This window comes from Amia ocellicauda, chromosome 9 (genome assembly GCF_036373705.1).
Source record: "Amia ocellicauda isolate fAmiCal2 chromosome 9, fAmiCal2.hap1, whole genome shotgun sequence".
NCBI lineage: Eukaryota > Metazoa > Chordata > Actinopteri > Amiiformes > Amiidae > Amia > Amia ocellicauda.
In genome coordinates this window covers 6,818,160-6,836,071 of record NC_089858.1, presented here as the reverse complement: position 1 = coordinate 6,836,071, position 17,912 = coordinate 6,818,160, and the positions used below count along the sequence as shown (strand labels likewise).

The window sequence follows — 17,912 nt, the reverse complement described above, 5'->3', positions numbered from 1 at the left end:
CAACCTGTATTTGTAGCCGTGGCTTGAACTTAATTTTTCAATGACAAAATGTGAAATAAATCTGCAGTAAAATGGACCCTCTGTTGCATATTATATTAGCTCGTTTTGATATTGGTTACCCTTTGGGGGTATTTCATTAAGATCTCCTGGTATTCTCAACACTGTGATCCACATGTGAACAGGTATACTCCCTCCCGTACCTACACAATATTCATATATGATCTGAAAAATAATGATTTACTTTTTTATATGATTTACGACCCCAACCTATATTGTGCAATCAATTATATGTGTGTGTGTATATATATATATCATACAGCGGATTGCAGGAATGAGAAATGAAAGCCTGTGCCCTCCTCAGAAAAACACCAGCAGCTGTCAGTCCTGGCTGGTCAATCCTGCAGAGCGGCCGAGCGCAGCTCCCTACCCCGCCTCAGAGGTGCTAAACCCGGCAGGGGTGCCAGACTCCGGTCCTGGGGGGTCCGCAGTGTCCTCGGGGTTTTGTCCCAGCCCAGCTCTTGGCTCCTTAATTTGTCTAATTAAACGATGAACTGGATGAATTGAACACTTTTCTGCAGACTCTGAAATGTTCTGTGGGTTCAATGGTTTGAGGAATTAACACACTGTCAGCCATCGGCTATATACAAATAAAATAGGAAAGTTTTTAGATAAGCCTACCTGAAATGGCATTAATTAAGTGAATGGGCTCTCCCGTTGGAACAAAAACAGATTTCATGTTTAATGGTTTCTGTTTCATGATTGTTTTTACTGTGCATTCATTTACTTTCTCCGTTGTAAAGCGCTTTGAGATATTCAGTTATGAAAGGCGCTATATAAAATAAAGATTATTATTATCATAAAAATCAGCAGACACTGCGTGGCCCTCAGGACTGGAGTCTGACACCCCAGCAGCTACAGTCAAGACCCCCCCCCCCCCCCCCCCCCCAATGACAGACAGTCCGGCGCTGACAGACAGGTACCTGACAGGTTTGGATTTGCCGCTGTGACGTAATTCCGCTTCCGCTAACTCGCTGCCATATTCTCACTGGAGCTGGGAGAGTGAGTGAGTGAGTGAGTGAGTGAGAGAGAGAGAGAGAGAGAGAGAGTCAGATATAGATATAGAAAGATAGAGAGAGAGAGAGAGAGAGAGAGAGAGAGAGGGAGGCACATCCACACACACCGGGGCAGAGGCAGCGATTCGGGCTTCATGACTCAAGCGTTCACGGTGCACATCCTGTAAAAGACCCCCCCCAGGCGCTCTCTCTCCCCGCCGAGCCGGCCGCCGCAGCGCCCCGATGGCCAAGAACACCCTGTCGTCGCGGTTCCGGAAGGTGGACATCGATGAGTACGACGAGAACAAATTCGTGGACGAGCAGGAGGAGGCGGCCGAGCAGCAGGGGCCGGACGCCGCCGAGGTGGACCAGCTCATCAGGCAATATCCTTTACTGGGGGTCGCTGGTTTAAACAGGAACGCAGAGGGTGACATTGGCGGATTCATAGCCCGCTCTTCACATGTGTACCAGAGCCGGGAGGAACATGTCTAGTTTCCATAGACCTGCAGCCTGGAAAAGTTCCTACATGCATGCGTTTTAAAATAAGTTTACAATGACTGGTATGTGAACTGTAGGAAGCAAATGGAAAGGCATCCTTTTAAAAAACACGCAAATCAACATGTAGCTAGCGGATTGCAGGCAAAGAATGGAAGATACTTTCATTTTAAAGCAAAAATAATTGGAAAACCTGTTTACACACACACGTTGTTAACCGACTAAATATGTCCGATTTGCTGTGTGTAATAAGGCGCCTGCAATCATTATGTGCTTTTAATTCCATTCCAATGAATGTGCTTTTATGTTAAAGAGAAATCATTTGTGAAGTGCAGGCTGATGCATGTATTATTGAGATCGCATTTGCCGGCTGTAAGAGCTCATATCGATCTGGTGTGTGTGCTGGACGGATACAATCGGTAGTCTTTCTTTATTTATCTTTATTTACATCTTTGAAGTCGCATCTGCCAAAGTGTAGCAGACCAGGGCGCTGATGTTTCCTCCTGCGGATGAAGATGTGCAATCAAGTTGAGCAGACGCAACACCAGGCATGTGGACACGTTTGTGCATCTCGGGCACTTTTCCAGTGCGGAGACAATGTTGCCCTGTGAGCCCCGACACAGTTGAAAATGCCGCCACACCGGCTGTAATAAACCTCAACATGCAGCAGTAAATCTGAAGATCTGACGAGTGTCGTGCTTGTTTAGGTGCTTGCCTGGTGTCCTTGTTGAAAAGCCGGGCTGAAGTGGGATTGCTGTGCAGTGGGGTAAAACAAATGCAGTTGTCCCACTTTGGATTAGAGGTCGGCCCGCTGCAGAGTAATTTTGGAGGTCATACTGAACAGCTTTCAGTACTCCCCCTGTTTTAATTAGGGCAACTAACATACCTCGCACATTACAATAGAAAGATACAGAACACGATTTTGTTCTGCGTGTTCATTTTATTACAAATACGCGTTTATATATTCACCCCAGCCTTCCTATACAGGTGTTGTAACCTTCTTTCTGTCGACACATTGTCACTGTTTCCATTCTCTGTCATTTTGCATTCAGCAAACCTAAAGCGGATGCAATGACTGGAGCTAGTCTGGCAATCTCAAAATGTTTAGCTGTTATTTCTGTCACCCAAGTAACAGTAGGATTAACCCCTCTTTATCAGTAGCACCATTGTCCAAAACTAGCTGCTCTGAAAGACGGGGGAAGAGTCTCTCCAAAACGTACTCGGCCATATATTTAATGCTAGCTTTCATGCTCGTACAAGCATCCATTACATTTCTTGAACTTTTTGTATTCTAACGCTGGAATCACTGTTTATAGGCATTTAGTAAAAGTCTCGACAATGAAAGTGTTCTCGCTGTGGTTCTGTTTGTCCTCTGAGCCCAGCACAGGATACTGCCCATAGATACATCTGCTGAGGCACAGAATATACAGTGTTACAGTGAAGGCATCAACTTCAAAGCTTTTCCTTCGAAATTCCTGAAATAGCCAGAATCTTCTGAATAAGTACAGTAGTGTGTGCTTAAAAGGTCAATATTGGGTTATGTTCAGGTTCCAATACTAATTTGAGCCCTCGGCCATCTGTTCACTCTTACAGTTGGTCTGCTCACGATAGGGGCTTTTCCAGACTCGACGCAAAGCAGGGCTGATTGGCACTGTGGAAAAAAATATAAAATAAAGGAAGAGCATGCCATCAAATGTAATGAAAGTTCCCAACACTAGTAATGCATGGCCCTGGATCCTTGGTTGTGATATACAGCTGCTATATGTGCTATTTTGCAACAATGAAACTATAAAATATAGGTTATATTCTTTCTTTACACAAGTACTGGTGTAAGAGGTTGAACATGTACAAGATGAACACAACATTAGATTGCCTTGTGGTTCGGTTTCATATAATCTTTATAATCGTGCACAAATATAGCTAAAGAGAGAGTAATGGACAGGATCTGGCATGAATGTCCTTCGGTTTAGACTGATTCTCTCCAGAATCCACATCTCGACTAACCAATATCTCCTCTGCTTTCTTGAGGCTGATGTGTTGGGTGGGTGAGGTGTCGGGGCCTTCGGTGGCTTTCTGTGAGCGAACCCACTAGGTCGTGCAATGGGCTCTGACCACGTGAGCCATTGTGAAGTGAACAGGAAACCGATAAGGAATCATTTTGTTGACTCTCTTCAAGAGCTCGACCTATTTAAAAAAGGGACACCCAAGAGGTTTGGACTGAATTGCAGTTGTCAGCGGAGTTCATGTCTATATATCGCCCGTAACTGATTTCTCAGCTTACCTGTGTTGACACTGCTCTAACCCGGCTGCCTCTAAAACAGAAATGACTTCTCATTATGCAATGCAGATTCAGTAGCTGAGTGTTTATCACTTCATGTAATTTTCCAAACAGAAAATATCAGATATTTAAACTGGATGTGGGGAAAACATTAAGCAGCTGAGGCATTTCTGATATTGGTGAATTTCTGTTCATATAACAGACAGGGTGGGCTGAGCCATGCCTGTTCCTGGAGAGCCACAACCCTGCAGGTTTTATAGCAATCTTGAAATCATTGATCTCTAAATACCTGTAACTTATGGTCATAATGAAAAAACTATGTTAAACGATTTCTAAATGGCCTTCAAAAAGCCCCAAAATCCAAGACCCTGCTGCTCTGTTCAGGGTTGGTCCTCACTGTGGTAGATACGAAGGCGTCTGAAACACGGAGGTCAGAGAGAATCTCGATATTGGCCAAGTGCAAAACTGGCCTTTGCCTTGCCGTGGACTGGGCTCCAATTAGCTCATCACTTCTTACGTATCTCTGCTGAGTGGGTGTATAAACTCTAGTGCAGAAATGTAAGGGTTGAAAATTCATACGTCGGCACCGGTCCTGAAAGAATTAAAGGGAGAACAGACTGAATTATTGCATGTCTGGCATGTCGGTCTCACACAGACCAGAGGAGAGAGCCAAGATTCGTTAGTCTTGTTTAGATATTCACAATCCAGAAAGAATACAACCCATAGGACTACTGCGAGCTCAACAATGACCGCGAGCAACCAAGCAAATGAGACGGGCTGAACAGTCTGCTCTTACTCATGTTCTTTATTGACCTATTGTAAAGGTCTGCCTATGGCTAGGCAGATCAGAATAGACTTTCCAGCAGTGAGAAGTCATTTCTCCTAGGTCGAGAGCCAGCACAGAAAAACAAATCCCATGGCATGTCACTCAGTGTTATTTCCCATGATGCCATTGCCTTTAAAAAGATGAACTAAAGCAGAAGGGTATAGCTAATTCCATTCTGTCAGAACACCGGAATGTACTAGAAACCTTAGTAACTAGATGCTCCTCCCCCTCTCTCCCTGTCTCTTCTTCTGGTGTCCTGTTGTACTTCACATACCACATGGAGTCTAGGATTTGCTGCGATTTAATATCTAGGGCAGCTTCAGCTACCAACTAGCCTAGCCCTCAGGGTGGCCACAGTGAGGGAGAAACTCTGAGAGATTTAGTTAGGAGGATCGGAAATGGTCTCCAAGGCATGACAAGAAAAATGCGAGTTAAACTGCACTCATATACACCATTGTTTTGTTGTTGCATGTGATGAAGAAGCAGGACACAAAAACAAAAACAGGGCAAAACATGTATCACAAGCACTTCATGGTAATTTTCTAATTACCGCCCATAATCGCATATTCTACTGAATAAAAGGCTGTGTGCGCAGCAGCGTCAGTGCCGCCGACAGACTGTATTGTTTGCTGATTCTCCAGCGTTGAATAAGAGCTATTCTCCAGAGTGTTTCATTTTTAATGGCATGGTTTTTTGTAGGGGCTGTTTCAGTAACCAATTTTCCTGTGATGAAGTCCATACTGTAGCTGAGGACTTTGTCAGGCTTTTAGTAGTTTTAATGAGTGCAGCTATGAGTTTTGCTGTAGTGCATTGTCAGGCTTGTGCCAGGCTCACTATGTTTTCCAATGTATTGTAATGTACTTGGCTTCTCAAAGCAAGGAATTGACAAGAATGGACTGTACAGGGTGTGTGTGTGATTTAAATATATAAGAATCCAATACTTGTTGTCAAAAAGGCATGCTGTGACATTAATGTACCCCCCCACCCCCTTTTGTACTTCCTGAATCCTCTTGACATTAACCTTTGCAGTCTGTTGAGCTATTTTTGCAGAAATGCATATTAGCATTGCAAATCTAAACAGCAGCCTCAGAGACTCACAATGCAAATAATGAGGAATGCACAGATTTGTAAATGCAATTACAAGCAAAAACATATGCTCTGTATTACTTTATATATAAAAGTAATATAGAGCATATGTTTTTATATATAATATACTTTTTTTTTTTTTTAACAAAGTTGTTTTTTTAGAGAGGGCTAAAGCAAAGGATGTCATTGCCAAAATATATTTGAAGCCAGTGCTGGAACCATTTCACTGTGAGATTACCCAGTGCAGTAATTGTTGTAAACCGTTGTCTAAGCATGTATGATTCACCTATGTGCAATGTTTCGATCCACAGTGCACACTTGCATGTGCAAATGTATCGTCAAGCTAAATGGAACTCGGCTGTAGATGAGGTTCTTTATTTATCCTGAAGAATGGGCTGATGCCGAGACCTTTCCAGCAAATTCCAGCAAGTCATTTTCATGCGCTTATACTCCTGTCTTGTGTCAAGGTAGGCTCCGGCTCACTGCGACCGTGTACTGGATAAAGTGGTTATTGGAGATGGATGGATGGATGGATGGATGGATGTTCAAGAAGAACACAGTCACATTGGACCTCATTTCTGTTCTGTATTTCTCCCTGTATTGGCACATGCAGTGGAACTCCAGAAGATGCTCAAAAGATCACTTGGGCGCTGAAACTAGCTCATCACACTCGGCAGGGTGTTTATGTCCGCTCTCTGCTTCGAAGCGCGAGCAGAGACCCAAGGCCTGCGCTCTGCGGATTTGAAAAGTATGCGCAGGCTTTCTCAGGAAGCGTGTTGCGAGTGTAGGTGGTCTGGCTGGGCCGGGTGTAGCTGCGAGTTGTGCAGTGCCAGCCCGCGTGGGTGGCAGAGACGTGAGGAGCTGTTGAGCGCTGGCCCAGGGGCGGCTGAAGGAAATGGTGGGGGTGGGGGTGTACTTTGAAAGCCCCCATTGGTGCGGATGCACCTTTTGTGACTTTTAGAAGGCAGAGTGCAAGTTGTGTGTGCAAAGGCAGCTGTTGATCGGGCCTGGCTTTCCGTTAGCAAACGCTTGAGCCCCTTCCAGTGCTGGGGCAGGATTTGCATGTTTACAGCCACGCTATATTTAGAGTAACACTCAGATAAGATGTGTGTAACGCAACACCGAGTACAACACCACTGCAGACACACGCATATCGGGGACTTTTTGCAAGACCCAGTGGTACAAGTGTTAATTAATGGGATCTGCTTATCAGGGCAGCTCCAGCACTCGAGGTCCATAATGGTTAATGCTTCCTTTTCAAATATTCACTGTTATTATTTTAATGATTGGCAAACTCCCTTATCCAGGACAACTTACAGTTTACACACATTACGAAAGTGTAGTAATACAAAATTCAATTTAAGCATTAAAACAGTGCAGTAGTACAAGGTGGGGGGCATAGGAGAAATCACAGTTAAACAATAGTTCTAACCAATTAACTAAGTAGGAGCAACTTACACCGGAAACCATCGTTAGTTGTTCGTAAACCCACTGACTGGTTCAGTGGAGGTCTTTATTTTAAGGCCACTCAAACGAGATTAAATCCCATTCTCTACTAGTGTCAGGTTCCTGTTTGTTTTGATGGCCCTTGATACAAGATGTGTCACTGTGGAGCACATGATTTATAAATAGGAGGTCACCACACCAGCACTTACTCAAAACTGATTATATTTGATACATTTCCCCCTAGTCCTTCACCAATAACAATACATCGTTAATATCTGTTGGTTCTGTTTGGCAGTTTTGTCGGGGGTTGTCTGTTTAATTACAGTTTTGCTGCGTGACTTCTTTTCAGCAGTGGAGTAAATGGAAGGGGAAGATAACAAAAGGGCTTTATTAAAGTTTTTTTCTAATTGTGTGCACTTTTATAGCCAGCTGTTGTCTTTATAGAGAATGTATATTTTTGCCTTCACGGCTTTTTTCTTTAATCATGATTGATCAGTTCTGGAGATCATGTGTTCATGTTAGCAGATCAGACAGGTTTTGCAGTGGAGCAGTCGAGATGGATACTTTTGTATACTTAAAAAATCGTTCAAACTTGCGCTCCAGAATGAAACAAAAGTAACGGGAGATCTTCAAACGCAGGGGAATCTGATCTGTAACTTAAGGTTTGAATACATCGTTGGTAGGTAGGTGACCATAAAAGCCACTTGAAACCAGAAACTGCTTGCTCTGTGCTGTTGGAGTGTGCACGGTGGCTTTCTATGCTAAACCAGTTGATTCAGTTGTTCTTGTTTTCCTGGAATCCTGTCTCTCCAGATTTTTTATTTTCTGTGAGAATTCCTAATCTGATGATCATAAAGCCTCCCTCAGAAATCTGTTTCTGGACTAAACAAGATTGGATACGTAAAGCATGACTGTGAGGGCGTTTTTACCTGGCCTTTTTGAGAAACCCAACAACTATTTATGCCCTGGACCAGAAAAGAGTAGTGCATTTCTCTTTTTAAATGTCATCTGTAGTTTGGTTTCCTGTGTTTATTTAATGCCCTGGTGATTCTCAGCTGCAGTTTATTTCAAGCCAGACGCTGTAGACTTGTCAAAGGTAATTGCCAGGTCAGTGTTTCTATAGGCTTCAGAGCGGAACATTTCACCAGTGGCCTTGAAAACTATTTCGGTTAGCAAACTGATCTCCCCAGCCAGACATCCTCCCTCATTTTGAAAAACACTTACAGAAAAGGCGCCAAAAAGTTTCCTTACAATGTAGTAATTTCACCTCAAGTGTTGGTCCTATGAGCAAGACCTTGTTAAATGTCTACGACACGCTTATTGGATTTCAGCAGGTAATGCTGATGAGGACAGAACCAATCTTCAGACTGCTTTGACGTGTAACACACCCACATGGAGCAAACTAGCGCATAGATCTAGAGCAGTTCTGCAATGAGTAACACATGAACTGAAAGGAAAACTAAATCCAACTTTAAAAAAAATATATCGCTGCCGCCTTCTAGACTTGTCCCTCCAATTCCGATTCACATCTCTGAAGTGCAGTGAGGTGTCTACTCTAGTCCCATGCTGATGTGATTTCAGACCGCAAAGAACAACAATTTTCTATGATTTTGTCTGGTTTCCAAAAGGACCCTTTCAGTATCAAACACATTTAATTAAACTACAGTATTTAAAAGAGAGAAAAAGATATCTTGGCTTTACATTTTTGGCATCACCAAGCAGGATTATTCTCCTTCCAAGCTTACCCGGCTATTAATTAAAGAAAATGGACTATTGCATTTCCTCTGGTGTGGTTTGCTTTTGAAGACAGTATTGCAGGTGTAGGCTACTATTCTGGGCTGCACTACTGTGCTGAATAGTATATAATATAATCAGATATATGAAGGAACATACCTTCCATTTGAAGAATGGAATGGATACTGGTCTTGCTGTGTACATTCCTTAACCTCATCCAATGCACAGGGGACATGTTGACCGCTTTTCACGCAGTTCTGAGGAATCCTCCAATCAACACCAAGAACCAGGCAGTAAAGGTAAGGATCCCGATGTTAGACACGCCTTTACAAATCCAACCCTTCAGGGTGCTTGGTACGGCCGTCTGGCTTCAAGGGCTAGTACAGTAACGCACTACTGTTTGCTTTTGGACCGATTACAGTTTAGTACTTCCCCCATTTGTTTGCTTTAAGAAGGGAATGTCGTGCCCCAGCCATTGCTGTAAATGCATATGAGCACAAGTGCCTGCTCAATTATTTCAGACCCCAATAGCTTTTATTGTATTTGCGTTATTCCTCTGCTGCCCCCCTTAATATTTGCCTTAGACAGACTGTTGATTTGTAGACTATGCGATTTCCCCCCAAGATGGTTACTCTGCCCTGTATAGTTCTAGCTACTGTTTTACAGACTTTTTTAGTGTTTTTTAAATGTGGTGAATGAATTCAGCTGGCACTAAGTAAGGTTTCTGTTTACCCCGCCTGGCTCTTAGTGTCACCTTGAGCACAGTGTTTATCTTGAGAGAGAACACTTCCTGTCCTTGTGGCAATGTTGGTTTAATTGGCTGATTTATGCCTTCACCTTGCCACATTAAACACCTAAAGCAAATAGATTGTGCACATCGTGAAAACCACAGAAAAGCTCAAGATTAATGTGTTAGTGATTGCACCCCACCTTTTCTTTCTCTCTCTCTCTCCAGGAGCGGGCACAGGGAATAGTACTGCGGGTCCTGACGTCCTTTAGAAGCAGCGAGATTGAGCCAGCTGTGAAATCTTTAGACAAGAACGGAGTTGACTTGTTAATGAAGTACATTTATAGAGGCTTTGAGAAGCCCTCAGAAAACAGCAGCGCAATATTGCTGCAGTGGCATGAAAAGGTAATGGCGCTTCCACCTCAGAGACGCAGGATTTAGAAACTTCACTGTACATTGTGTTGGTGACAGGGTTCTGGTGAGCCAAAAGTTTTTTTTTTTTTGAGGAATGAAAACCTTTAAATCAATTAATTACCTGAACAAGGGTCAGAGAGAGCACTGTAAAATCCAATATCCAGTTTTATAAAGCATGGAAAGACAAATGCAAATAATTGTCTGCCATAGTTTTCTCAGTATTCTAGTGTAAGATCTCTCTTTATGCAAATAGAATTCTAGTGGAAATTCAAAGAGCCAAATTGAATGCAAATCACAATGTTGCAGACAAATTTCGTTCATCAAAGGGACTTCACCCACCTCATTTGCAAAGCACGAGTTCTGTGGCGGCCGAGACTGTTAATGACATCAGCATTGCATGTGAGATACTACAATAATTTGAATGACAGTGCACCACAGTGTAATGGGCCTGTCCTGTTTTTGTTGTGAAATACTTTCCATGCTCGAAATTCTTGGTTTCACAGTTTTAAAGCGAAAGTCCTTCACCTGTTCCCAGCTCACTAGCAGCCGAGTTAATCTATATTTTGGGACCGGTCTGTCCAGTTTAGGAGCTGCTGATGGAAAAACAAACCTTCAGGCTCTGACAGACAGGGATATTTCTTTTCATTTAATATATATATTTTTTTAATGGGGTTTCCAAACACAAGACTGAAGCACTGGAAAAACATCAACTGGTTTTGCTTCTTGCGTGTGAGAATCAAAGACGGTTTTATCTTCCATATGAGGTTCCTTCCTGGCTAGTCTCTTTCTGGTTTTCATCAGAAGCCAGAAGATCCATCAGTAAATAAAAGTGCCCAGTTACCGCTTTTATTGGGTCGTGGGTGCGTGTTTTGTGTTAATTTAATTTAATTCTGACTGAAGCATTTAAGAATATTAAAATGGCACAAAACCATCAGGGAAGTGTGTAACAGATGCGCAAACAGACTGCCAGTCACCGCCTCAGTTCTCCATGACTGCTGCTAATAGAAAGGATTGACTTCACCTCAAGTGTGAGCACAAAATGAATCCAAAGATTAAACGCAACAACACGAAGAGTGGTTACCAGGAAGAGCACTATCTGAATCTGTCCCCATTCCTCATTTGTGCTGGGAAATAGAGAGGGGAGAGAAGTTTTTATTCAATTCCACACAACCTGCTGAAGCAACATGGGAAAGAATGAGTTTCCTAGAAATGATTATTTATGCAAAAATCAGCTGATCGGGCTAAGCAGGTATGGGGGAGGGGTGTGGGGTGATCCAGCTCTAGCATTTTGTTTATGGTTGTTTCTCTGGCTTTTCTCTCTCAGGCTTTTGCGGCGGGCGGCCTAGGATCCATTGTTAGAGTTCTCACAGCCAGAAAGACTGTTTGAAAGACTGTAAAACTCTGGCCCAAGACGACGACAAAGCGGAGAACGAAAAAAAACGGACAGAGCCAGGGACGCGGTCTTTGAAGGGAACGATTATTATACAGTTATGATGCCATTCTTCCAGAATTCTAAATTTATGAAAGATTTAAAAGAAAATATTATTTTGAGTGAAGAAATACAAATGTATGTTTGAATGCTTTTTATCTATTGAAGTGAGGGGGACATTTCTGGTATTTAATGTACTTTTTTTTTTTTCCTTCTTGATCATATGCAAGTTCTTGCACATCCTCCCATTCCCTTCCTATCTTGTTTTGTTTGTTTTTACTTCAGAGAGGTTTTAAAAGTGGGAAAAAAAAAACAAATTTAAAAATAAAAAACTGACAATGACTGCCTGGGGGGGAAAGCCGCCCATGCAGTGCCGGCAAGCATCACCAGATGAATTACTGTATGACGTACAGAAGGGTACATGGCTGGTGACTTATTGGACTGGCTCAGTATTGAAGGATAGATTTTATTCTTATTGTTTTTCTTTTCTCACTCATTTTTTGTACAGAGAGAAGTACATTTAATATAAAGCAATGGTGATGATTTGAATAGTAGGGTGATTTCAGTGTAAAGTGCCTGCTGCAATAAAGCTCTTGGATTATCTTTATTGAAAGCCAGTTATTGTTGTTTTTTTTTGTTTTTTTATATAAGCTTTTGAAAAATGCAGTCATCTGTGCAATTCAAGATCGCATTTCACAAATTACAAATTGGGACCCGATCGCAGTTTAAGTGAGAAGCAGCAGAAAATAAATGGCCACTGACAAGAAAATAAACCGCACAGGATCCAAGTTTGTATTTTGTCATTGGTGGGTAGATCAAAGTCTTGGCCTGAGGTGATAACACTGCAAATGTAGGTACGCATGCGGCGCACGTTCACTTTTTGGTATCGATTAATGAAAAATTCACTTTCCGAGAGAGGAAAGGAATTATTCTCACACACAATTGTATCAATCTACCAAGACCACAGTTTCCACTTCATTGCATATTTGGATAAACTCTACACCTGATATACTGGAAAGACATAAATGCAAAGAGTGCAATTGAAGATGTTTAAGGCTGAATGTGAATAATCAGTTTTGGCAGATGTAGAAAGGCGGCGCACAAATGCCAGAGCCACAGCCAGGATAGAGAGGGAGTCTTTCTGAAGGAAATGTGTTCTGTGGGGAAAGGGGGGGTGGTGTACCACACTGCAGCGCTTAATGCATGTCCTGTTTGAATTGCCCTGCTCTCCTTTTCAGCATAATTAATTGTCCAGTTTAGGAAAAGGAAAAAAAAAAAGGAGCCTTTTAACTGAAACAAGCTGACATGTTTGAGCCTGTTTAACAGTAGCCTTTGAGATCTATACAGGAAGAATGGGGCAGGTGGAAATCCACAATGCAGACAATCAAGTTCATTCTGGTTTCCCCTCAATGTTAAATCAAGGCCATTGCTCAGCTGCTTTACTACATGGGTTTAACTTATTGGTTGAAATCAATTAATGGATGCTGCTTCTGCCCCACACATGTTGTGCATACAAGTCCATATGAATGGAGCAAGAATCAGTTTGCAAAACCTCTTCCCCAGCGGCTGAAATCAAAATAAACAAACGCCATGTTTACACAAAATCAAAACATATCAGACACTGTGCTTTTCTTGACGTTACTCCTAAAAGAAAAACAAAACAGTGGAGTTGAAGAAGTCTGTATAAGTTTAATCAAAAAAAGTAGCACATCTACAAATTATTCCCAAGCAAAAACATTTTTTTTCTTGGTTGATCGTAATTCACAATAGCCCGTCAAGCTTTATTTTTTATTTTTTTTACAACACGAAACAAACATGGAGAAGGAAAAACAAAACCAAACAAACTGGTGGCTAGTTAGTGGCAGTTAAGGGTCGGAATTGACTTCGGCGTACACAGGGCAGCAAATAAACATCTCAAAAGTGCATTAGTCATTCATTTCTCAACACAGACATTGCTCTCGCGCCAAGAAATCGATCTACTCTGGAGAATTCAGCCTATCTAATGACCTCCCAGTCCTGGAGAAGACGCACTGGGAACTGTTGGCAGTTGTGTTGGGTAAAACTCTTAGAGTAGGATGTCTTCTATGCTCAGGAATGTGCTGCGATTCAAATTCAAAATTTGACATGAAAACCGTCTTTGAATAAATTATGTTCCGTTTGTTAAAAATATGTATTATCCGTCCTCTTTGATACGATACGTCCACCCAAACATACACCTACAAAAAACAAACAAAGCAAAATGTACTGTAAGATGCTCATAATCTGATCCTGTGTGGAATGGACACTTGAACCTCGCCTCACCCCCGTGTGCTACAAGGAAGCAAACCAGAGAAGGAGAGACTGTTGACGTTACTTTGTTTTACTTAGAAAACAAATCTGTGAGCTGTGGCAACAAGGACTGTGTTCAGTGATCAAGAGATGCACAAGATGATATACAGTACAGATGCAGATATTGTACACTTGGCATGTCTCAGACAATGAATCGGCAACTGTTCAGTGCCACCTACTGAACTAGCAGCAGCCCTGTCATCCACAACACCGACACACTGCTTTAACCCGATCAGTCATTTTATATTTTTAACATAAAAATAAGACATGTGAAAGGCCATCAAGGTTGCAATACTTCTCCTTAGTGATTCAGTTAGTGTTTTGTTCCTGTGTTTTTCAGGGATCTGATTTAAAATCACAATTTAAAAGGCGATTCTAGACATTCATATTACAAATAAGCCTCTGATCAGCATGTAAGGTTAAAACCAACATTTTATGGAATAAAAAATTGGGATTTCCCCATCCACACATTTAAAAACACAAATAACCCCCCCCAAAAAAAAAGATCAAATGTATTGTTAGCATGGGCGAATTCTCCAGGGAAGGCTGATTAAATACTGACAGAACATAAATACTGCAAGAGCTCAGACCGATTAATATACATCCAGTGTTTTATAAATGTATTTACAGTGTTGGTATATAAATAGTCATATGGAATGTACTTTACATCAATGCCAGACAGGTAGATTGGTTGTGGCTTCTCATTTTTCACAACGCCAGCCCCTTCAGGGAAAGCAATTATTGGAGGTTTCCATTTCTCACTTTCATCTGAAAGATCAGGGAGTAGCTAACAGGAAACCCCTAACCCAACCTACTGAAAACCTCCTCTCAGGTTAACCAGAATAAAGTGTTGGTCCAGCTCCACTACAAAGTGAACTCCCAGGCATCTACACTGAAGATTTGTATATTGTAGGGGGCATGTATCTAGATGCAGAACTGATTAGCTCTTACTGATAAGCATTTAATCCATGGGTGCCTAATACTATAATTATGCTCAAGATTAGTCAGCGGGCTCCATGAAAAAAATATGGCGATTAGTGTTGGAAGATACAGATTTAATAGCAAAGCTTTTTCTCTCCCTCCCGATTTAGTGTTGGGGGGGGGGAAATAATTTTCATTTCCCCTTTCTACTGCTACGGATAATGTTATATTTGCACCTGCATTTCAGTATAAATTAAATAAATACAACGATAGACAGATCGATATCTATATCTCTATAGATACATGTATATAGGGCATTAACGTTTGATAGACGTAACAGCAAATCTTTCTTGTTTATGGTCATTTTTGGAGCAAAAACATTACATTTGACATTTCCCAAACATCAGCTTGCATTTGTGGAACTTTGTAAGGACATTGTAAGAAAACACCTCAAATTATATTGTAGTGCAATGCCACCTGCTATATACGAAAACACACGAGGGTTAAGGCCTATATAGTGTGTCGTTTTACTCACATGAAAGCTGTGTTTTTGATGGTTCAGTGTCTGACAGAGGAGTGGGGACTTTACTGCTTCTGGGAAGGGGAAATAATAATAAATAAAACCATAATAAACCCCCACTTGGGGTGAAGTACTGGGCAAGCAGGCAACATCTAATATCCTGACACCAGCAGCTCCACAATATCCTCAATATCTTCCAGTCAGGTCAACCACATGCTGTGGATTGCTGTACCTTTCTAGATTAGCCCAATCCTATGGCCATCACTCTCTGTTCTGGTTCATTGTTCTCCCCAGGTATGCCAGAGCCTCTGATGCGACTCCTCCATGATGAATAAGGGGAGTCGGTGTGGGGACTTATAATAGTGATGCACCAAGTTAACGCATTCACACCTACCCACCTATGTGCTCGGGGTATTGCATCTCTACAGCAGATACGCGGTGTGTCCGCAGGCAATAACTAAAATGCACTCATGCAGGAAGAGAAGTTATCGGAGAAGCTACTGCCATCAATTTGAATGCACAGGCAGACAGCCAACTAGAAAACTTGGTGCTGAGGTATACGATCAGGCATGCACGTGTTAAAAGAAGGGAAAATACAATTCTGCAATTCTCTGGCTCTGTAACTTCAGTTTAATGCAAATAACCAGAGATGCATTTTCATCCTTGTCCCGTCCAAAGAACTCTAGGCATTCATGGCTTATGTTTATAAAGCTTCATTAGTTTCTGTGCAGCACTGTGTAACATCTAAATCCTTCCCCTGTGCACTCCTCTCTAAATCATCTTTAGCAACACTTACAGAGCTTATATCTGCTAGATCAGTCAGGTGGTGTGGCAAAGCAGAAACAAGTCATAACAGAACAGATTCATGAGAATATACAGCTAGCAAGACATGGAATTTAATAGAGTGGGTAAAGAAATATACATGTATAGATACGCCTGCATACAACAAGTACTGATTTTCAAATTCTGGAACCGGCCGGGGGTAAGCATCTTCCAACTATATATTGGGAGAACTGTGTGACTATTTGATGGCTGTTCGGGGAGGTAGTTTCACAGGAGATATATATATATATATATATATTATACACACATACACATTTTGTTTGCAAGTCAGTCCATAGCTAAGGGAGGGGAATACATTAAATTCTACAGACATTTCTTTCTCTTTTAATTTCACAGTTGTGCTTCTGCAGGGCACACATCGCTGAATGATAAAAGGTATCAGTCCACAGAGGATTTTAAACCGTTACCTTGATATTCATAAACAGGACAGAAGATCAGCCCACTTCCCAGAAACCCCTGCTGCTCCCTAAACAAAAGCACTTCTGTGTTCAAATGAACCAATTTAAAACTTGGGGTAACCAGGAGACCAGAATAGTTTTGGGGAAGTTAAATAGCAGTTTATTTTTAAAAGTAAACTGGGATCTTATACCATTTCTATCCCCTACGTGCTACACAACATAAAAATACTTCAATGTTTCTTGGCTCAGAAGAAATGTAAATCATTCCCAATTATTTAAATCGGCCGAACCAACAGTTTCAAATTAAACTGTGCAGAGTCAACTGAACTGTGGCTTGTTTTCTACTCCGTTTATGTAGTTAGAATTGCCTTCCCAGAAAAACGGGGAACCAAATAATACCATCATAGGTACTGGATTACGACTGATCTCGGGCCACAGCCATCGGTTAAGGTGTCCCTGAAATCGAGGGGCACTGTTAACACTAAGCTCAACGTGAGATACAAGACAGAGGGATCAGATGCATCCAGAAGAAGCCTCTCTCAAGTCGGCACGATGGGGGTGGCTCCAGCCATATGTTAACATTTAGACTCTCTCAAGAAAAGGAAAGAAAATCAAAAAATATTCCCTGCCATGTAAATTAACCCAGTTAGTTTTTACAAAAAACACTTAACCCTACAGAAGCCCTTCCCATATGAGTTAAAGGTCCAATAAAGACACAATAGTGCTGTCAGTTATTGTAATGCCCATTTTGAAGAAAGTACAGATTTTAGAGTAGCCACTATATGGATTTGAAAAACAAATGGCTGGTGTGCCATTAATTTATCAGATGTATACAATGAATGGTGTTAAATGATTATAATAGATCTTGTACCTTCATCAGCACCCCCAAAATCAATATCTAAAGAGCAACGCTTTGGAGTCAGAAGAAGCGAGTGAGTCTCGATAGCCATCGGTCAGACAGCTTCAACCCATTCACACACGCGTCCCCAGTCAAGCATCCAGAGCTCTCGACTTTCCCATTAAGGCTGTACAAGTCTGAGAATTCATCAAGATCTGGGAGGGGTGACCTTTCCAGAGAGGAGACCGGTTCCCAGCAGTGCGTCTCATGGGGGGCACTGTGGGAATATCATTTTGGACTCGGGCTTGAAATGCCTGCCAGGCTGCAGCAGACGGGGATTGGTACAGGGCGCTGTGGTTTGCAGAGAAACCCACATCACGTCTAAAATGGCCAACTTTGAAATCCACGATTTTCGCAAACGGTGTTCAATCTGACCTCTGAAGCCTTTCTGTCGAGACAGAGCAATATTAAGCCACTTATTATCTCGTCTTCCGTCAAAGAAAAAGGGGAGGGGGGGTTCTGCACAGAGAGAAACGCAAAGCTTGAACACCATGGATAACCAGAAACAGTGGGGGGG

General features: G+C 42.0%; 1 protein-coding gene across 2 annotated transcripts; it reads left to right on the top strand.

Annotated features, from left to right (window-relative positions):
- The first annotated feature begins 1,057 nt into the window (after positions 1-1,057).
- arpc5lb (actin related protein 2/3 complex, subunit 5-like, b) lies at positions 1,058-12,094 on the top strand. Of its 2 annotated transcripts, none has more exons than XM_066712891.1 (4): positions 1,058-1,436; positions 9,145-9,216; positions 9,873-10,122; positions 11,383-12,094. In XM_066712891.1, the coding sequence occupies exons 1-3, from the start codon at positions 1,296-1,298 to the stop codon at positions 10,083-10,085; spliced, it is 426 nt and encodes a 141-aa protein (XP_066568988.1). In that variant the 5' UTR covers positions 1,058-1,295; the 3' UTR covers positions 10,086-10,122; positions 11,383-12,094. The 2 variants fall into 2 exon arrangements, with proteins under 2 accessions (XP_066568988.1, XP_066568987.1); XM_066712890.1 differs by having other exon boundaries at positions 1,068-1,436; positions 9,873-10,049.
- The last annotated feature ends 5,818 nt before the right edge of the window (positions 12,095-17,912 follow it).